The sequence below is a fragment of the Larus michahellis genome, chromosome 9 (genome assembly GCF_964199755.1).
Source record: "Larus michahellis chromosome 9, bLarMic1.1, whole genome shotgun sequence".
In the NCBI taxonomy this organism is placed as follows: Eukaryota; Metazoa; Chordata; class Aves; order Charadriiformes; family Laridae; genus Larus; species Larus michahellis.
In genome coordinates this window covers 27,457,326-27,479,139 of record NC_133904.1, presented here as the reverse complement: position 1 = coordinate 27,479,139, position 21,814 = coordinate 27,457,326, and the positions used below count along the sequence as shown (strand labels likewise).

Here is a 21,814-nt window from a genome sequence, read left to right as displayed (position 1 = left end):
GACAGAGACTCCACCACCTCTCTGGGCAGCCTGTTCCAAGAACAATAAGTGTTTTTAGTACAGATGAGAACTATAGAAATGACCTGAATTTGCAAGAGGGATTTTGCAAAGAGGAGTTCTGCCGGGCGCGGGGAGAGGGGGGGAGGGCTGGATAACTAGGTTTAAGATAGTGAGTCAGGGATGGGCTTTGCTGGTGAGAGGACATGAGTGTCTCGGGCACGTCTCAGCAGTGGTGGGAGCTGAGCGTGGGTCCGGCTGCGACGGGGAGGCGAGTCTGACCCCCCGGGGGAGACGTCTCGGAGCTGCTGGCCGTGCCCTGCGGGGATGGCGGGAGGTCACCGGGCGGTCCCGGGCGAGGGGCACGGGCAGCGGCCGGTCTGCTCCCGCGGGAGTGCTGGGGCGGCGCGGGGGGGAGAGAAGCCTCTCTGCAGGGCGGTGCGGGCGGCGGCCAGCAGAGACGGGCGGGCGGGGAGCGGGTGAGGCCCGGGGTGACGCGGGGTGAGGAGGGAGCGGGGGTCGGGAGGCCGGCCCCGGGGCGGCGCCGACCAGGTAGAGGGGCGGCACCGCCGCCGCTCCCCGCCGAGCCGGCGCTACCTGGGCGGGCCGCGGCCGGGGCTCTTCCCGTCTGGCCCGGCCCCCGCCGCGGGAAGTGGGAGCCGGGAGCCGCGCCGGGACGGCCGGAGGGAGACATGGGTCCGCCAGCAGCGCCGCCGGCCCGCCGGCTCCTCCTGGCTGTCTGCTGGCTGGTGGTCGCCGCGGGGAGGGCGGCAGGTAGGAGCGGGACGGGCCGCGGGGGCCTCCCCAGGACGGGGCGGGCGGCGGGCGCGTTCGGCCGCCAATCTCAGCGAAACGCTTTCGTTTTGCGGTAGAAACGGGCCGAAGGGCGTCAGCTGCGTGCGGGAGCCCGGCTTCCCACCGGACGGCGAGCGCCTGAAATAAAATCTGCTTTTCCCTCCCCGAAAGGCAGCGTTTGGCAGGGCCGCGGAAAGCGTTTCAGCGGCTCCCGGGACCGCCCGTGCCCCCGGCGCCGCAGGAGAAGCCGGGGGTCCCCCGGAGCGGGCGCGGCTCCCCGTGAGCCCCCTCCGTCGCCTTCGCCTTTCCGTTCCCCGCTGTTGGGAGTTCTGTTTTACCTCAGACCGGGACAGGAGCGCGAACGTTTATGGCAGGAAAGCTGCCCGTGCGCCGGCGGGTTTCGTAAGAACCGGGGCTGGAAGCTGTGTTTGTTCTGTCTTTGCGAAAATACAGCTGCAAACGTTAGAGGATTGTTATTTTTCAACGGGCTACAGTACGTTTTCTAACTGTGAAACCGACCTTAAGAAAATACAGTAGGGCGAAACACAACAGTTTTTTATGGTGTAACGCTTTTGTGATGCTTGACGCGAGGCATTTGTTGGTGTTTCCGCGTTACGGCGTTTAGAAATCCAGCGTTTTCTGGGCAGGATGGCCTCGGCTCGGCACCGCTGCGCTTGGCTTCCTCGGACGCATCCCCGTGGTTTGGTTTTGTAAGCGGGAAATACTGTCTTGCCTGTGCTTCATAGTTGGTCTTTGAGTTGTTCTGCTAAATTTCAGTAGCGATGAGATTTTAACAACAAAAGTATTAGACTGTCTGTCTATTTTACACATCAAAACTATGAGACTGGCCAAGCCTATGAATAAAAGCAAAATCTTTAGCTGAATCTAACATTAAAGCACAAGCTTCAGAATTGTATATATCAGTCTAAAACCTACTAGGTTTTCCACTTTTTATGCTAATACAATTCGTCAATTTATTGATAAACCTTCAATATCCCCACTTCTTACTTCGTGCAGTTAGAAATCTGTAAGCTTAAGCGCAATTACTTCTAATTGAGCTTATGAAAAAGAAATGTGTAGAACTTCAGAGCGGCAGCCAGGGATGACACTGGAATTTTTTTAATGGTTTGTCGCTTTTGTAGGTAATAAAAAGTTTAATTGGGAAAAGACAGAATGCTTGGAGCTGTGTAGTCTTGTTAAAATAAATTACTTCTTTTTTGTGATCTAAGGGACTCGGTATTCACAAACTTAAGGCCCCAATGCTGTTCCCAAAACCCGTTATAAGGTTTTGTTAGTGGAACAGGTAAGAGGCAAAGGTGTTCTGGCTAGGTTCAGTTTTCTCAGAGGAGACTGTATTTTTATAAGAACAAAAATTTCTCTTGCCTGCCTCTGAGGTCAGCTGTGAAACTGAACAAGCAAATAAAAATTCCAGAAGTTTCAAATATTCAAAAAAGCTGAGCATATTCAAACTACAAATGTAAATCCTAGTAATTATTGACATTTTCTCTGTGAGCATACGTTACGCGCACATACACGCCAATGGTAACAATGCCTGATATCTACCACTGCCTGTCCTTTAACTGTGCAAAGGTCTGATGGAGTTCGATGAATTTTCTTCAAGCTTTGGCAGCTCTGTCTCTCGGGAACTGCAAGATGATGGTGTCACGGATGCTTTGAGCAGAATTCTTGCGGAAATAAGCTGGTGTGCCTTTTCCATCTGCCCTCTTCCTTGTGCTGGCAGAAGGAACCGGGGCCTCACCGTGACCTGGATGGGAAAAGGGGTGGGATTATTCTGCCCTTTCCCTCTGCGCTTCCCCAGATGTTGGGGCGGCTCGAGCCCGGTCTCCTGGGACGAGCAAGACCTGCAGTGCTGGTTGATGTCGCTCTGAAGCGCTTGTGAAACTACTGCGTAAGAAGGGCACTTCCTTTCCACGGCCAAATAGGTGGCGGTGCCTCAGTGACGATACCTGTAGATACCCTTGAGAAACAGTCGCGTCTTCTACTAGTACACACTGGAGCAGCCCTTTAAAAAAAACAAAATTCATTTTCTTAGGGAATTACCAGTTGGTAATTTTTTTCTAGAATTGGAGTCTTGCCGCATACTTTCATTTTTCCTGGCATTTTTCTGGTTTCTGCCGTATTTCCCTTCTTTGTTTTCTAATACGACCTTCAAGCTGTGTCACTGGGCATGGAAGAGACTGTGACTCAGTGCACAAGAGTAAGGAAGCGTCAACGCACAAATGGATTTATCCCAGCAACCGTCTGAGTCATGGCCCTTCCTCGGCTTCTATCTTGCTTTTGGGGAGGTGAAAAAACGTACGGCTGAATTGTGTCAGCAGCAAATTACTATTTGTCCCAGACTGGTTTTTGCTCGCTGTGCTGGAGCATAGCATTAAAAGTTTAATAGGTGAGTAATTGAAAAAGCATTGTGGTTTCTTTTGTTGCTTTTTAGCACTCGGTTTGGCTGAGATTGGGCTAAATTGTGGTTCTGACATGCAGCTGTTGCTTGCAACATGTAATCGCGTGGCTCTTTAAAGTTTTCTCTCTGAAACTGCACTGATGGATATTTTTTGGGTAGAATAAAATATTAGTTGCTCCACAAAATGTGTATACTGTTTTTGCTAAAGATTTGGCATGTGTGATGCAAACTTGCAGCAGAAAAGACCTGAAAAATGAGGCTTGTCTTCCCTCCACGAGCATAAGTTTCATTACCACAGCCACTACGTTGTTGCAAGCTGTGATTTCTTAAAAATCACTTTTCAATGATTTTTTTGTGTGTGTGCATTCCTTATAATTATTTAAATGATTGATGGACTAAGATAACAGGAATAATAGACACAATTTAGTGGGCAGTACCTTATCTGATATGGCACATGCGAGCTGATGAAGTTGAGGAGTCATTTGTGTTCTTTTCTGTTGGAGAGTTAAAAATCTGTCAGTTCTGCTAACGGTGAAATGTGGACCAACAGGGTTGTTACACTGATGACTTCTTTCTTTTAGGGGCAAAAGTTCTTCCACCTCCATCCAACCTAGACTACTCGTTCATCCAAATCTGCACCCTGAACTGGACGTGGAACCCCCCAGAGAACGTCAGCGGTAGCTGTGACCTGGAGTATTCCAGCGACATCGTGATTGACGAGGTCCCTCAGGACAAAAGAGTGAGTGCATCACCTCTTCAAACTCTGCTGTGCCCCAGTAAATATCTTATTGCGATAAAACTGTCTGTGTGTAAGTGTATATACGTATAGAAACATACATAAATACTGTTTTAGTATAGCCTTTGATTCTTGTCATGGGATCAAAACCTCCAAAATGAGTCATACCAGCGTGTGGGATCTTCAGATCAGAAAAATCTGTCTGTCGCTCTCTGATAATGGAGCTGCTGCCGATAACACAGAAGTACCATAATAATAACCATGTGGAAAAGTCTTGTTTCAGTCTTTGCTTATGCAGCTTTCTAGAAAAAAATAAGATACATACGGGGCAGTCTGCATCCCTGAGACTTCAATGGGAATTTGGAAAGGCTGATCGCTTTCACTTTGAACTCCATTCAGGAAAGCAGCGTGCAGGTTGGCCTGGGTGTAGCTCTGATTTGACAGCATAGCGTCTGTTGGAGGTGATGCCAGGTCTTAACATATTCCCACATGTATCCTGTCCCTGCGCTTACAGTTATTTGGGGAGGGTGTGTGTGGTGTGGTGTGAAAACAACGTGGAATGCATTTGTTCCCCGGAACAGAAATTGTAAAACTTCTTTGTTTCGGACTTTTGTTTTTATTCTCGTGTCGGATGGTTTGCAGCCCAGTGTCGCTTGCTCTTTGGTCAGGACTGAGCGCGGTGCCGCCGTGGCACCGAAGGGGACTGCAGGACAAACGTTTTTACAGTTTATTGCCAGGAAGATAATATGCTATCAGTCCATAATTCCAAACTGTCAGAATTTGAAGCCTTGAAAACACACCAGCTGTGGGCTCGGCAGCGCTGCCATTTTGGGTATGGTCACAACTGATCCGATGCCTCTCGAAGCAGACTTTTGCTGTTGAGCCCCATTAGTTTTATGTCCTGATGTTTTCAACGGCCTCCTCACAGTGGCTGCCGTGGTCTTTCTGGCAGCTCCGGGATATCCTGGACTTGAGGTAAGGCTGCAGTTTCCAAACAGCTGAGCTGATCTAGTGGCTTAACGCTGCTAAAAGGGTGATGTTTCATTTTTGACACACCCTTCTCTAATGATCTTCATCAGGCCTTTAGATGAGCAGGTCAAAGTTGCTAACTCGGCAGAAACCTATTTACCTCTTCTGATGGGTTCATTAACAAATTAATAAGTTGAAAGTCTGTGTGGTTAACGAGCTGAATGAGTTTGTGGAAGGATGTCACCAATGTGAAGGTCAGCGGCAGTGGAACAGCAACAGGACGGACCAGACTGCGTAGCATCTTGCCGCATCTTTTTGCACTACAGCTGTAGCACCTAGTCTGTTCATTGCGGTTTGATTTCCTTGCCCTCTCATTAGTGCTAATATTTATTATTATTTTTTATACGTGAGTGGTTATGCCATTCTTTGGTCATAACAAAGATTTCTTTCATTATTTTTTTTTTTGTTCTGTTTCCAGTTAAGTAAAAGGCACCCCCCTAGCCCAATAAAAGATGCTCAAGAAAGCATGTGAGAAAAGATTTTTTTCTCACGCAAACACAACCTCTCTTCTGAAAATGGGAGCTCATGGGCTGCTCAGGCCTGATACGGATTTTGTGGTGGATTTGTTTTGGGTTGTTTGTTTGTTTGTTTTACCTTTGCTCTTTAAATTCTTTAAATCCATGCAAACTCTTCTCATTGCTTTTTGGTTACGCCTTCAAACATTCTTTCTTCTGTTTGTCACACGCTTGTGTGCAAACACAGAGGAAGATGAGGATTAGATCTGTAAACTCCTGTTTATATAGCTGAAGACTTACCGTAGGAACATTCTCCCCCATGTTGTAGTTGTTCCTTGATCTCTGTATGGCCATTGCTCATGTCTGCGGGTCACTGGAGTAGAAGCGGATTTTCTTTGGTGAGTTCTGAGTGTGCCTGGTGAGGAAAAAGAAAAGCGAAGCCATGCTGAGGCTTCCCGTGTTGCCAGATGCTCATTTTGTTTGGCTTTGAGCCGCAGTATTTTTTAGGGACTCTAATGTATTCTTGCATTAATAGTAATTCCCACGTGTTTGGTACGGTATGCCAAATGTTCTGGTTATATTTCCCCTCCGTCTAAACCCAGGAATGGAGTAAGAGTCGCTTCCGTGTGACGGATACGTTCTTGAATGAGGAAATGCGTTTCAAAGTGAGAAGCGAATGCAGGCATGGCAACGGCAGCGCGCCCAGCCGATGGGTGGAGACCTCCCTTCTGCCAACAGGTAACGAGAGCGCGCGGAGCCGCCGGACCCGGCACATCTCCCTCCGGCCTGAGGGGACACAGCCTTGCTTTCTGTCCTGCTCTAACAAAACGTCATGTGCGTATATCGTAGAGAAATACGGAGAGATACCAGAGGCGAGGGCTAGTTCAATGGATGGAGTTTAAGCAGAACGATTGTACTACATTTAAACATGACTGGAGTCTGTTGACGCTTAAAACCTTATGGGCAAGCTTGTAAAATTTAAGTGCTCTTCCAAGGCACCAAAGTGATTCCTGTTATTCTTCTTGTCCCTGCCGCGCTGTGGCGGTGAGAGAAGAGATAACTTGGGTTGTATTAGGCCTGCTGACTTCACGACTGATGTCTAAGTCAGTTTATTTTGTATGATTTTTCCATGTGAGCACAGGTCCATAAAAAAAAAAAAACAAACCTACATTTGTAAATTGAGAGGGATGAATCTAGCATATTTAACGATTTGTTGAATAAGTAAGTGACTTAATTAAATAATTATAGTAGGGCGCTCTCCTTTTCAGAAGAGGTGAGTGGGGCCTGCAAAGCTGCGCGTAGCAAAATGGATAGAGGAAAAAATATTTTTTGTTTCTTGACATCCAGAAATAAGGGGTCCATAGCAAGATTATTAGGAAGCAGACTTTAAGGAATAATGTGTTGTGCTGGGAGCTAGCAGGTACAGCAAGGAAATAGGGCCTCTTCCCTTGTGTAGTAAAAGTCTGTCTAACCCAGTAGTGTGACTTGATGCGGATGAAAACAGCCTGTGGAGGGGAGGATCTGAGACCTTATCAGGCTTGTCTGCGTGTCTGTCAAAAGGGTATTCTGGAAAATCGGGGAAGGAGGTCATTAGGACAGCATGTACTAAACAGGCTGGGTCTTTTAAAAGTCTGCTTGCAGGTGAAATATTTTTAAATGCTTCCTGGAATAGGAAAAGTGGTTTCATTTTCCTGTACTCTTAGACAGTTGCTACTTCAGGGAGAATGCAAGCTCGGAAGGAGAAGGTAGTTTGGGGTTTGCTATCAATAAAACGTCTGGACTGTTGGTAAAATTAACATGCATTTTATTTTTAGTTTGTGGAGATGTTGCTGCTTGTTACAAGGAAAAAATATCTAATATGCTGTAATATGATAATACAGTATGAAGAACTTGTACCGTACAAAAATGCAAGATTGAATATGAAAGGCTTTATTCCGTAATTGCTCTACCTGAGAGATACATTGACGTCTCTATTCACAATGGCTATGTACTCATTTCCAGAACTATGAGTACTACGTACTCATTTACAGAACTCATTACGTTCTGTAATTTGGGTTTTCGGTATGTTGGAGAAGTTGAATGTCTAGGGGTATAAGAGTCTCAATTAAAAATTCAACCAGCGTTGCTTTTGTCCATATTTAAGATCTACAGGTATTTCCATAATCAGAACATTGAGAAACTAATATTGTATCTGCAGAAGATAAAAAAATGCTGACTATTTTTAATGTTGATGGCTGTAATAATTATAACAAAGCTAAGTGCTATGCATGTAATTGCTAGTTACTTCAAATCCTATTTAAAGTATCGGTAGTTTAGAAGAACAAGATATTTTCCTGACTCAACACCTGGTCCTTAGCATCAGGTAACTCTAAGTAGTAATTCAGAGGTGGTGGAAACTTGAGATTCACTGTTGGGATTGGCTTGCATTTAGAAGTTACTCTGGGATTTCAGCCGCTGCAAGCGATAAACAACTGGAATTCATTGTTTGCTGTGCTGAGACAGGCTGAGGTGGCCCACCTTTGCCTTCCAGACTGTTTCAATTACGTTAAAAAGGGATGTTTTGCATCAGGAATTTGGGGAGAATACTTTGCTGGCGAAATAAATCTGAAGAGACCTTTCCAACTTGCCTTGCAGGTATTCCAGGTACTGCTGCTGTTGGTTTGAGCTGTGTTTGGCACAATTTGGAGTACATGGATTGTTCGTGGCGTCCTGGGGAGAATGCAAGCAGCGATACCAATTACACGTTGTTCTACTGGTTCGTAAGAACTTTTTATTCCCAACTCTGAAGTGCTTTAGCTCTAATCTTTAGTTTTACGTGACACATCTTACTTGTTTGCTTTCTGCTGCTTTGAATGTCTCGGGGCATTGTGTACAAGTTAGCGCTGGGTCCTGTCCAGCAGAGAACTTCGCTGCTGAAGGGTCAAGAGGTTGCTGCTGCTGAGTCTTTTTTTGGGAAGTTGATAGAACCGCTATGTGAAGCTTGGCTGCTTCTGTAGCCCATTTTAAAACAGCTGCTATTGCTTTCTAATTTTTTTCTAATTGTGGATTCAAAGAAGGAAGAATTAAGAACTGAGCTAGACCAATATATTAATTGCTTTCTTTGGAGCCCAACAAACATGGGCTGCTTAAGTTGGAATCACTCATTAATGTTATGTGTCAGCTCTTAAATCATTGTGAAATGGTATGAAAGCATTAATAATGTTTAGCAGTAGTTCTGTTTGTGTCTTCAACGTAATAAATGATTCACCTTGAAAGTTACGGAGAACATCTTTTTGTCATCATCCCTGCTTGCCAGCTGACTGCCATAAATAGACTCTTGTTCCAAAGGAACAGACTTGTGGTGTGAGCAAAAACTTGGCAGCAAGGTCTTCTGCGCACGCTGATCTCCGCACGGCTCTGCGTGTTGATGGGGCTTGTGAAATGCCCGATTGCATTAGCTTCTGTAGAAATAGTGAAGTTTTCTCTCTGAAAGCCCCTTGCTGTAGCTTTAAATCGGCTTTCTGTCTTATCTGAACTGACTAAATAAATGTTTTCCTCTTCCTCTCCAGTGGCAGTCTCGCAGGCTGTTTGATTTAAGGCATTTGGGCAGCAAACAGCAGAAAACTTGCTGCCTTAGTTAAATGCAGGGAGGACTGTTCTGTCTCTAAATTGCTACTCAAATAAATTTTTTTCTTTATTACAAGAACGGTAACAATGAGACGGTGGGAGTCTGAGTTTCTGGGTGTACGGATACTTAGTGGAATAATGCTTTAGATTAGAGCTATATATTTTCAATTTACCCCTTAATTTTATTGAAAGATGTATCTGTGGTGACAGCAAAGTGTTTTCATTCCTGCTGCTTAGAAAGAAAGAGACTGCTGGGGTTTTTTTTAGTTTTAAAGCTGAAAACTAAGGAAACACTTGATTTTTGGGCTGAAAGATACATTTTCCATAGTGCAGGTGAGGTGGAGTTTTTGTTTTGTTTTTGTTTTTCAGAAATGAGCGAGCAATTACCTGAAAAATGATGGTTCTTTTTTACATTCTTCATTGATATTTTCCTCCAAAAACCTCTCTCTTCATCCAAAGCGAACGTGAATATGTTAGGTTAGAACAAATGCATCCCGTCAGCGCCCAGTAATTAGTTGCTGAACCATGGGCGCACGAGAGCGGGTCGGTGCATGGTGTCACTCTGAATGCCCCCGTCTTCTTCAGCCCGGGGCGGGGAGGGGAGAAGAGGGGGGTAAAAAGGGGGTTTGGGCGTGAAAATGGGAGAGATGGTTTTGTCTTCTGCAGCCCCTGTCCAGGGCAGTGTGAAGTAGGGGAGTGCCGCTCTTACTATGCTCCTAAACAAAGCTCTGATTTGCTCCATATCATTTAAAAAAAAAAATAAATAAAAATCTATTTCCCAATCTTTTGTGGAGGAAAAGCTGGTGGCATATTCTCATTGGAACTTGGGGAGCATAGAGAAGCAAGGAAGAAGGCTGTCGTAGCTTCTCTGTTATTGGAAGTGAGCACTGACATTTTGCAAAGCAGCCACAGGCAGTAGGTGAAACTGGACCGTCTGGAGCGAGAGCTGCGGTGCCCGAGGCGTCACTGAAGGAGACCGGTCCGCTCGTTCTAGCACAGAAGTGAAAATTTGCTGACAGGAAGTGATACAAATTAGTTTAATTTCTAAATTCTTTTTTTTTTTCCCTTGAAATTGTTTTCCTGTATGGAAAATGTGAACCAAAGCTGAAAGCAGCTGTTGTCTTTGATGCCTGGGTATAAAGCAAACCTGCCTCTTATTCTGCTACTTGGCACTCTTTACAAAAATAATATTCTTTCTAAAGCTTGAGATAAATGAGAAGGTTCTTACTTTGCTTAGCTTAACTTCTATATGTGCTATAGCACAGCTTTAATGCAAGATTACTCTTTAGAATTCGTAGCACAGGTTTCAAAACAAGCTTGCCTCTTGCTGTCCTATTCTTTTGTAGTTTAAAAAAATATATTTAATCCCTATAGGTTTGATGGTTTGAAAAACCCTAAGAAGTGCAACAACTATTCTATGGACCATGGAAGATGCGTTTTCAATCTTAGCTTCCCCAAGGTCACCAATACTTACCCAGCTATAAGTATTTTGATTAGAGATGATTCTGAAGACATTAGGCCTGTGTGTGCAAGTAAAAATCCTACCACCCTTGGTAAGTTTGACACCATCTTACAAAAAATATAAAGAAAGAAGTTTGCTAGTGTATCACTGTGTTTGAGAAGCTTGCAACTGATGAGTTGTGGGTGAGACAACACGATTCGATGCTCTCTTCTTCTCTTGATCTTTGATTTAGGAATTATATAGACAGGTTGTGTTTTTGAGGGGTGGATGTTTGGTGTTTGGGTTTTGTTTGTTTGGTTTTTTTATTTGTTTATTTTCCGCTCAATTTTACTCTTATTCTTTTGTTGGTTTTATTCTTTCTTAACGTTTTGGTGCTTTTTCCTCTCTGTTCCTAAACTAGTGTAAGTGTAAAGTTATGCAATACAGGACTTCTAGCTACTTCTGTAACCAGTGAAATACAATTTGTAACTAATTCTTCTGTTTTGCATTTCAGTAAGACCTGCTACGCCAAGACGACTTACACTGTCAAAGATTAATGATGGAATATACGTAGAATGGAGTGAATCAGACACCTTCCCAGAAAATTGTTTATTTTATGAAGTTGAATATCATAATGGTGATTTGGACACTGCTCAGATAATTAAAGTAACTTTTCATTACTCACAGTTAACCGATTTATTTTTTTACTATGTATCTTTTATAATTTATGTTGCTATTCACAGTAAGTCAAATATTTGATGTTTAAAAATGAAAAATTACATCTGCTGCATGTGGACGGGTCTGGTGCAGTAGCTGGTCTTCTGAATCCTTGCCATCATTTATTACGGCAGAGGAGTAACGTGTAAGAACAGTCTGGTAAAGAAGTACTTACTAAACTAAACAACACCTATCCGGAAATACACTGCGGAGCATGTACCTGTTTGCTTCTCCCTGATACGGGACTTTGGTCTGTTGGTGCTGGGTTTTCCTGGTGTTGGCCTGCGCTCGGTCAGATGATTGCCGTGTTCTTGAATGACGGGACTTGATTACCGTAAAGCAAAATTAGTTGCTGGTGCACACAAGAACGCAGAACGTTATACAGAAAAGCAAGGGGATAAAAAGACTGAGGATGCCAGGGGAGAAAAAGGTGTGCGCTCTTAGATAGACTGATTTTAATGTACCTGTAGAAGCACTGACTTCGGCGTCTGGATGTACTCATGCCTGGATCTGCACAGCCAGACTGACTCTGCTGTTTGATCAGAATGGTAAACAGTGTGATAAATTTAAAAGTAAGGTGGCAGTCTTCTCCTGTGGAGCATATTTAGCTGTTTGTCCTACCCCAAATTTTAGCAAACTCAAATAATACCAACATACCTCAGAAAACCAGCATTTTGAATCAATAATAAGTGGAGTTTGATCCCAGCTAGTGCATTTGAGTGCCTCTGTAGAGACATCACAGAAGACTTTTGCGTGGTCGAAGTTGGATCAGCGTTGCTGCCCTGACAGAGAGGGGAAGGCAGTGTAAATCACAGATGTTTCTCAAAAAGGAAAAAAAAAAAAGGGCACTGTTCCAGACACCGAATCTGAGTTTAATCATTGATGCCAAATGCTGCACAATAGATGTAGGAGCGAATAAGATTAAATCTTAGCTTTGGAATCTCTATTTAGGCAGTCTTTGCTGGTTAAATGCTACTATGTCCTTTTTTATGAAGTTTAGTATTCACAAAAAGATCTTCTATGCAAACATTCAGAATACATTAACTGCATAACGAAAATGGGCTTGTAAATGACTGAGAATACACTGGTAATTGAACAAAGCAAATTACCTTTTCTTTTTGCCCTAGGTTGAAATTAATTATACATCAATTCCTAGCGTTGATCCTAACAGCAAGTACACCTTCAAAGTGAGAGCAAAACCGAAGCCCGAGTGTTACAGCAGCAAGCTCTTCAGTGACTGGAGTGAAGAGAAGAGTATTGGTGAGAACGGTTGTGCCTACGATTTGTTGCACTTTATTCTTCATCTGTAAGGCGTCTAATACCTTCTGTCTGCTAAGCAAACAGGAGCTGAAGACTATCCTCCAATGTATCTATGTCATTTTAGGTGAAAAGAGGGGAAGGGAGCTCTAGTCCTTCAGCAGCGCCATCAGTTACTACCTGTACCGCTGTATTTGCTGCTGCGGTCACCGCTGGTGCAATTGCCCTTTCCCGGGGCCGTCAGTTTTTCAGCCCTGAGTCTTGCTGGTGTTCATTTTTTGTGCCAAATGTATCTACATTATAGGATCGTGCTTTGAAAAATGAGTCCTTGCCTACAAAAGTGCTAGTGTATTTGGAGAACATTGTCTATGAACAAATTAGAGAATTAATTAATTTGTTATCCTTATTGCTAAAAAGCCTCTCAGACATCCCTAAGTTTCTACAATTTTTCTTTTCCAGGTGAGAAGACGGACTCTACATTCTATTTTGTTTTAATAATCACCATTCCATTAATAGTAGCAGTATCTACGATAATTCTACTAATTTATCTGAAAAGGTAAATAATGACCTCCCTTTATTTACAGCCCACTAATTCTGATTGATCTTTGACTCGTGTTATAAGTCACGTCTCTTCCAGGCGACCGTCCGTGATGTGTCATGTTTCAGTAGCGGCTGTTTTATCCGTAACACGCATTGCATAACAGAAGTGGCAGCACCATCGTGCCTCAGTCACTAGAATTAGGTCTATAGACCACGTACATGCTCTGGGCGCACTTGGGTAACTCTGCTTCTGTGAGCTTGCAGCTTCTTGTTGCGCAGCTGTTGCATCCCCTTCCTTTAGGCAACGAAGTCCAAATTCAAAATTAAGCTTACATAGCATATTTTACCAGATTTCTTTAAAAAGTTTCCTTTTGCTCCTGTCTTTGTCAACAGTGAATGTTATTTAGAATCTGTCGGCGTGAACGTGCCCGTTTCCTTTTGGTTTGGGGAGTAAAAATGAGAGTTGGGCTACAGTTGCAGAGAACGAAAGCTGGCCAGTGATGTCAAAGCTGACTCCACAGATTTTCTTGACTGCACCCAAGTATGACATCGAAATGGTGATTTTTAAATTAATACATCTTTCATCTAAAGCTTTTCTTTTTAATTTTCTGAAGGCTGAAGATATTAATTCTTCCACCAGTTCCGGACCCTAGAGAAATTCTGAAGCGCATGTTTGGAGAGCAGAATGAGGATTCCCAGGTTAGTAAGAAGCTGTTGGGCCAAGGAATCTATTGAACTGGAATCTTTAGGGTTCCAGTTTTCTTTTTCCTAATACATATGTCTGTCTTAAAACCAACTGTATGTAAGTATGTCGTATGAAGATTAAGCATTTACAATAGTAAGAGTTGTTCAGAAACAATTAGCTAAAGCTGAGAGGGATTTTTTTTTCCCCCTTAAATTGCATATACTTTTCTAGACACATTAGTAGAATTGCGCTATTCTGTTATTTCGTAGACTGCTAGTCCCTTAAATGTGTTTTGGTTTGGTTTGGGGGGTTGGGTTTTTTGGGTGCAGGTTGTCTGGTTGTTGGGTTTTATTGGGTGTTTTTTTGGTTTTTGTTTTGGTTTCAGCTTCATTAAACTCCTTCTCCTGAACATTTACGTCTTTCTCTGCTGGTTGCTCATATTTGTGATGCTGAATAAAGCTATTCATATTTGACTTCCAGAAGTTCATATTTTTAGCACTTTCACATTTATCACAGTCAGTTAGCTATGAAGTAAATCAGGACACTTAGCTTCTCATTGGCAAAAGAACAAAACTAACTAGAGCTGCTTCACGCTTTGGTTGATGAAAGACTTGCTATCGGCCCTTATTTCAGGAGAAATAAACGTAATGCTGATTATGGAAACTGTTATTTCTAAACAAATCTAACTCAGTAGCCCTTTATAAAAGTCCAAAGGGAACTGACGAGCCCTAATTCAAACCTAGACTTGAGGTGGTGTATGTTGTTCTCTGAACACAGTCCTTGTATGGAAGGGGCCTTCTGACTCACTGTGGCATCTTAAAATTGATGCCATCCGTGAAACCTTTGTGGAGGATAATGACTATCTGGGTGTCTGGTGCTGCATGTGCATTGGATGTTTTCAGTTGAACAGGAGTTGCAGGAATTGCTGACTTCTTGAAAAGAAGTCTCCTTCTGTGGCCTCCCAATTGCAAAAGGAGTCAGAGTCCAAAATCCAGTATTCCCCTTTCCCACAGGGGTATTCTGAGTTCACCTAATAATAAACCAGAACTATGTGGAAAGCATGGATCTGGCCTCCTAGTTTACTACCTTATAGATATATATTTCAGCATATATCAGTCGTTATGGGACTAAGATGGGACTCTTGGCCATGAGGATCATAAGTACGGTAGCTGTTACGCTTTCTTGTGCTTTGACCTGTGCTTCGTTACTGCCCCAACTAACGCTGTGGTCTTGCCTCTGAGTATTATCTTGGTCTTCTCTACGTGCTCAGGGTCCCAGTGAAAACTCTACTAAGTGTGTATATCCTCACTTCTCCGTCCTCCTGCCTGAGCTTCACCCATTAGCTCTAGTTGGAAGCACTCTTAATTTGAGGGCCAATCTTCAGTTCTTCCTTGTCTTCAGGGAGGATAACTCTTCTGTGAACCAGGCCTAACCCGGGCCCTAATAAGCACAATCTGTGGCCCAGCTACCTTGGCTTTTTCGCCATAATACAGGCTATACATTGTGAAACGGGTCTATCCTATTGGGCTGAAAAAGCAACGCTTGCCGTGAAGAAGCACTGTTAAAAATGTCGTTGTTCTTTTTCAGAGCTGTGCAAAGGATGATTCTGTGAATGCTTATGACAGGTTAAATAAGGAAGAAGAAATTCATTCTTTAATTTTAACAGAAACTCCAGTGTCCGCTAATTCTGAAAAAGAAAACCGATAAACTCTGCTTTACCAGTGAAAGATGAGGAAACTTTCATTCCTGCTCCCGCACAATGTAGATGTGAAGAGGCCTGCAAGACAGTCACCAACTTTCACCTTACTGAGTCCCTTCGGAGCCTTACTTCTGTGATGCTCAGAAAATACATCGCTAACAGTGGCCATTCCTCCATCTCTGCTAGAAATACTCATCTTGGATCATTGGAGAGTAGCGTGTACATACCTTCCCTCTGACTGCATCGCAGCATCTCGTCAGCCCGGCTCCCACCCGCTCTGCCCTGTTACTTGTTGTTTGCACTCGTGTTTGTGCCTCACGTTAGACTGCAAATGGATTTTTTGGAGCAAGCACTGTGACTCCTCTGAAGCGTTTGGCTCAGTTTCGCAGCAGGTGAGACGGGGCTTGTTTACAGTAGATGGCCCATTATCGCCACTGTGTGGAACTGCTGCCAGAGCGTGGACCGTTTGAGGATGGCTGGTTCTGTGTGCTCCAGGGCAGGGCGCTTTCCAGAGGGCATTGATGGACTGACCTTTCACTTCTGGTTGATGAGCGTCAGCTGTGGCCTGGTCAAACCCCGTAAAACAGGGTTGTTTTTTTCTTTTAAAATGTGTATGAAAAGCCTCTCCCCTTCCCAGCTGGTATTCAGACTATTCATAGAAAAAGCTTATTTTTTCATCCTTTCAAGTGCCTGTTCTCAGATGCCTTGCTTTCATGAACTTCTTCAGTTCATTGTACTTTGTTTAAAATGATAAATAGAGATATTTTTTTTTTACCTGTGTTGTGCAGTGGCAGATAAATGTATTGAGTCTCACCAGACTGTGATTCTACTTTGGCCATATTGGCCTGAAAACACCTTGATTTTTGGAAGCTAAGTCATCCTGAATCTGTCCAGCGAAATTACCGGGATGGATGCACAAGTCTAAGGAGCTGTGGTCAAATTGATTAGCAAGTGCTAAGCCAGTGAAACCGAATTAATTCAAAGACTTCATGACCTGTCCTTATTGAGCTGATGGGTTTGGGGGAAGAAGGGATGACAACCTTGGCCTGCTTTATAAGGGCTAAACTTCATTGTTTCTATAGTGATGGGGCTGTGATTTGAGCCTCCCTTCTAGGAACTTAGCAATTTAAAGCAAGGTGCTAGTTTGAGTTTTGGTTTGGTTTGGGTTTTTTTTAATTATTTTTTTTTTTTTTGTAAATAACGAATTGATTTGTTTGTTCTTTGATGATTTTATTTTCAGGTTGCTTTACCCAGCAAAGCTCAATAGATGTTTTCTGGCACAACTGTGACATTGCTCTGAATTCTGAGGGTGGTTTCTACCCTGTCTGTGCGCAAGGGTGTAAACAGCAGTTCCTTGAACGTGCTGGAGGCAGGAAGTAACGCCATGGGGACAAAAGGATCCGTGCAGGCTGTTTAATGGTTAGTGCTCAGGAACTTCTTGCTTCTCCCAGCTGAGTGCAGACACGTTAATCATTGATACAGTCAGTCTTAGCAGACTGGGAAGAGATCTCCTCAGAAGTTTGCTAGGAGCAAGCTCTACAGCCACGAACCTTTTAAAGTTCAGCCCTGTCCTCAAACTCCATTCAGTCAAAAATCTGAAATGAAAGGCTACATTTTTAGAACATACTGTTCTGCAAGGAGTAGAACTAGGAGCTTGCTTTTTAGTTACAAATTTACATCCTTTACCCTCTTATGTATCCCCTCCCTCTCAATAAATCCCGTTCATTCCCCACTCCCCACTGAGCCTCTCAAATATGCAATTTCCTCCACATCTCTTCTCTGCCTCTCGTTACCGGTGCTAGAAAGGGAAGGAGGAATGTAGCAGAACCAGCAGACTCCATATTAACGTAAATCTTCCACTTACAACCACGCTAAAAAAAAAAAAAGACATTATAAAAATTGGTTAATGAGACAAAAGAAAAAGAAAGCCTCAGGGATTTCAGTGAGATAAAACAGAACTCAGGTTATACCAAGTCATCTGGTAGCACCACCTGATATTCCCAAGGTAAAGGAAAAGTGAGGGGTAAAAGGTAATTAAATTCTTGTGCCAAGTTCATCCCCTCTCCCCTGCAACATTTATGCCATTATAGCGATAGAAATATTTCTCAAATCTACCTCATCTAGAACGTTGCTCATCGTAGACAAACAGAAATACATGATTGCAACATATGTAAGCGTAATGGGGTAATATCAAGTATTGTGGCTTTCAGTATATTGATCTAGGAAGCTGGTCCTTGGTACTTTACCCTAAACTCTTTTGACTTCTGTTTTGGTGTTTATGGTGAAGCCAAAGTTCATTTGTTTGAAAAACAAAACAAAAATTCATAAAACCAAAGGAGTGGGGAAAAAAAGATGGAAGGTGTTAAGCCAAAAGGAGGACTTACATGCAGAGGATGGTTTACATCGCTATATAGAAATGTTTGGGGGTGATTCTTTGTTTCTTGAATAATAGGGATTGACACACTTCCTAATGGATGGATTTGTTGAGTCGGTGTTTTGGCATGTAAAGTAAGTGTCTGAGTATATTTTCATCTATGAGTGTCTTGTTTATGGTTAGGGTTTTTATCATGAAATTTTCCAAATTTTGCTATCGTTTATTTGTTCTTCATTGCAGTTACTTGATCTGTGAGTTTGTTTAAAGAATGAATAAATACGAGTATTGAAAAATATGATTGGCTGGCTTTGGTTGAGGAGATAAACTGAGACAGAAGAGATGGCAGTGGTTTAATGAGAAACTGTGTTTGAGGTGTGCGGAACCCAGAGAAGAAAACCTGAGTGTTGCTTTGCCCTCCTCCCTTTCAAAAGTGAACTCGGCCCACGCCGTCCCTGGGGATGCTACGGCTGCCGGTTTTTGGCTGGGGTAACGAAGCGGAGATGGAGCTGTGCCCGAGACTTGTGCTCTCCCTCTCCGTGCGCTCAATGCCATGCTGCTGCCTGACATCGGCATGTTTTTTTGTAACGCTGTAGGGAGTTAGTTAGTTCTCAAACTGGAGTTTGACTGAGGTTGCTGCAGCCTTATCAAACATAGCTCCCGTGTTTTATGTCTTTGTTAGCTGCTGAGGTCGTTGAAAATGCCACGTCGCTAAACTGATGAAAACCATTACCTAGTTGCTTAGACCCAAATGTGTTCCAGTGCCAAATAAACACATCAGCAGCGGTGTCTTTGAAAGATTCAGGGAAAGCATGCTTTGTTCCCTTCAGGTCAGTGAGCAGGTCATTCAAAATTAGGGAATAAACAGTGAAGTTAAAAAGCAAGGCTATATGGATTTTTCTTCTCCAATTCTACAGTTTTTGTGGCAATAATGATTTTGATCACTCCCAATAAGTGACCTTAAACTATTTTAATACATTATGTTAAATAATTTTTTTTTCTAGCATTCAGCATGCTAGAAAAACTGAACATTTTATTTCTTTTTTTTGGTGAACTCTGATTTATTTCAATTAAGGAATGCCATTACGTAGTTGGATAGCTTTAAGGGAATGAATAGATGAACACACCGAATTGTAAGCCATGGTGTTTCAATGCTCACTAGGTAGAGCTATTCAGATTGGGTATTTCCATTCACTGGAAAGTATCTAATAAGATTAGTTTTTGAATTGGAACCTCAAATATTCAGAATTTCCCCTGGAAGGGAAAGGTTGATTTTTATTTTTTTTCATTTAAAAAAAAAAAAGAAAAAAAAAAAAAGAAACTTTCAGTTTTGGAGGTTTTTCCCCTCACCCAAGCTAAAGTGGGAGGTGGGTGGGTAGAAACCCAGGTGGGTCAGGGCGCCACGGGGACCTCGCTCCCTTCACCTCAGCCCAGTGCTGTGGTCAGGCAGCGGCTCAGCTCTTCGGGTCCAGGAGTGGGTACGGTGGGGCTGCAAGGGGCAGATCTGCCAGAGTTATTGGAGGTTCATCTAGATGACTCCCAAATACTGCAGTTTTACTCGATATTTGCATAAAACCACCCCATTTTATGGTAGCAAGCCCCATGGGTCGCGTTTGCCAGCTCTAGAAACGTGGCTTCTAATAGTACTTAAAATCTGAATGCAAAACCAGATTAAAATCTCTCTGTTTGGATGAACTTCCTGCTATCTATGTTGAATCATGGTGAAAGTAGGAGTCTTGCAATCACCATGATGTAACCAAATCCATGCTGTCACCACAGCAAAGCGACGTGGGTTGGAGTGGGAGGCATAGGGCAGAGACAAACTTTCTTTCAGGTCCGGAAACTCTGCCTCAGGCTGGTAGCGCATAAGAGCCTGAAAGCTTGGTGATGACTTTTGGGGTTTTTCGGGTTTTTTTTGCTCTCTTTTCACCAGCTACATTGGTTAGGTTAATGAAATCCTTTCTTTTTGCTTGTAAACCTTGTGTTGTTTATCACTGAAGTATCCCTTCTGTGGCTGTACTCTGTTGTTGCCAAGCAGACTTCTGAAGGTAATAACTCGGCAGGGAAAGACAATCCCTGCTGTCACCGCAGAGCTGTAAAACAGCCAGCGTATTCTAGTAAAACTCTGCTCCATGTTTTGCTTTTGCCAAAGTACTGCAATTATTTTGATGACTCTTGCACAAAGCATCTAAAAAGAGATGCTTTCCAGTTAACCAGTACTTCCAGTAATCATACTCTTAACTTATTACATTGAAATCTTCCACTATTTAATTTGGCTCAAACTGCTAAAATGGACTTGGCAAAGAGCACGACAAGATTGAGAGCTTAGCGAGAAGGAGGTTTGGTTAAGCTCAGACGCTGTCGCTTTTTGGCACCTGGACAAAATTTACTTAGCTAGATCAAAAGTTAGGAGCAGCTTGAACCAGGAGTTAAACTAATGTCTTGCTTTAAAAGTACAGCTGGCCCTACATCGTCTGTGCTAAAAAAAACCCAACCCCAAACAACTGAACATGTGCTTCATGCTTGGAACAGATTGGTGTGTGCAACGGGCATCCTTTCCTAGTGATCTAACGAGAGATTGGTTAGTTCCCGTGCGATCAGTAACTGCTGTCTCAGAACTCGCTGCACATGTACAGTGTAATTCTGTAAAGTCTGAAACGCCAGAAATGGGGCGTTTTTAAAGCACTTAGCTATGTCATTGCCACTTCTCCTGAACCTGTTTTAACGTAGCAAGTTGAAACAGAATCCACTGATTTTTTAACGATGGTGGTGAGAGCACTAAAATTAGCTTGTGGCTGTCTGTTCTGCCTCTTGGAGCCTTTCTCCCTCCTGCACTTCAAAGCCTCTTAGTGTCACTAGTTTCCTCTCTTCACACAAAAAACGTCAGTGTAGAAACTTCAGAAATGCCAGCTAGGTACTCTAAAAAGTGTGAAACTGTTCCATCCTTCAAATGTCAAAGTCAGCTACGGGGGAAGTTACTCAGGGTCTGGCTGTTCAGTTTTAACTTCACATCCTATCGTGTTCCGGGAGAACGTTCAGCTGTGGATAACCCTCACCAGATCGGCAGGTACTAAGGCAGAGCCATTAGTCGACATTTTCCCACAGCTGATTTTCATAGCACTTTTTTTGCATACAAGACTTTGCGACTTGTTTTCCTAGGAGGAATAAAAGGCAGAAAAGCTGACAAGATCCCAGTCAGAGAGGAGGGAATCTGCCTTTCTGTATGCGGGTCTTCAGGGCTGTGTTTGAGCTTGGATTGCAGCAAAAATCCCGCAGCCTTGGAAACACCGGGCCATTTTTATTAGGTGTGTAACATGATTTTTTTTTTTGTTTGTTTCTGGGACGTATGTAAAATGGTATTGATCATCCGTTTATTAGTCCTTAGGCAGGGCTGGAGGAGTTGGAAGGGCAGGGCTGGCCCCATGCTCTGCTGAGCAGCACCAGGACAGAGTGCGCTTGGTGGAGGTTTGTCCAACTGCTGAAAAAACTCTTGTGAAAGAGTCTCCCAAATGTTCTGACCCACTGCTGGATTCTGCTTAATTAGAACACTCCCCCAGTAACTGACATAAATTGGTTTTGCTGCAAATTAAGTTGCCTTCTCCTCCTTCCTCCCCTCATCACAGACTGTGGTGGTTTACCATCTGGTCTGCGCCCTGATCTCACCGCTATCAGTTCTGTCTCTGCTCTTTTCTGCTTTGGAAAAAAAAAAAAAAAAAAAGCCCAAGTCTTTCAACCTCACCTCCTAAATTATGTTTTCTAAATCATTCATCGTTCTTGTTGGTCTTATCGAGGGCTGTGTTGCTCTCTCAGCCAACTGCATCATCCCCAAGCCAGCAGAACAATTACCTTATTTGTCCCTCAGCCCTCTTTCCCCACACTCCTCCAGAACGAGCCACTGCTGCTTTCTGTGGCAACGGGTCGTTGTATAGCTGGGCCTCCGTCAGTGGCTTTCTATGATTTCTGAGCTTTTTAGCAATGCTGCTGCCCCGTCAGTCACTCCTTACTGGAAAACTGATTTCTCCTGCCTGAGAGGAATGCTTTTAACAATTTTATTGAGTTGCATTTTT

General features: G+C 43.4%; 1 protein-coding gene across 1 annotated transcript; it reads left to right on the top strand.

Annotated features, from left to right (window-relative positions):
• The first annotated feature begins 515 nt into the window (after positions 1-515).
• On the top strand, positions 516-18,043 carry IL13RA1 (interleukin 13 receptor subunit alpha 1). The gene is made up of 10 exons (XM_074600738.1): positions 516-771; positions 3,793-3,950; positions 6,034-6,169; positions 8,066-8,186; positions 10,412-10,590; positions 10,993-11,144; positions 12,323-12,455; positions 12,912-13,008; positions 13,607-13,691; positions 15,265-18,043. Exons 1-10 carry the CDS (start codon positions 690-692, stop codon positions 15,382-15,384), a joined length of 1,263 nt encoding a protein of 420 aa, XP_074456839.1. The 5' UTR covers positions 516-689; the 3' UTR covers positions 15,385-18,043.
• Positions 18,044-21,814: the final 3,771 nt, after the last annotated feature.

Coding starts and splice junctions, on each gene's coding strand:
- IL13RA1 (XM_074600738.1), top strand. CDS start 690: ATGGGTCCGCCAGCAGCGCCGCCGGCCCGCCGGCTCCTCCTGGCTGTC. Junction 10,591..10,992: donor TAAAAATCCTACCACCCTTG/GTAAGTTTGACA, acceptor TTTGCATTTCAG/TAAGACCTGCTACGCCAAGA. Junction 13,692..15,264: donor AGCAGAATGAGGATTCCCAG/GTTAGTAAGAAG, acceptor GTTCTTTTTCAG/AGCTGTGCAAAGGATGATTC.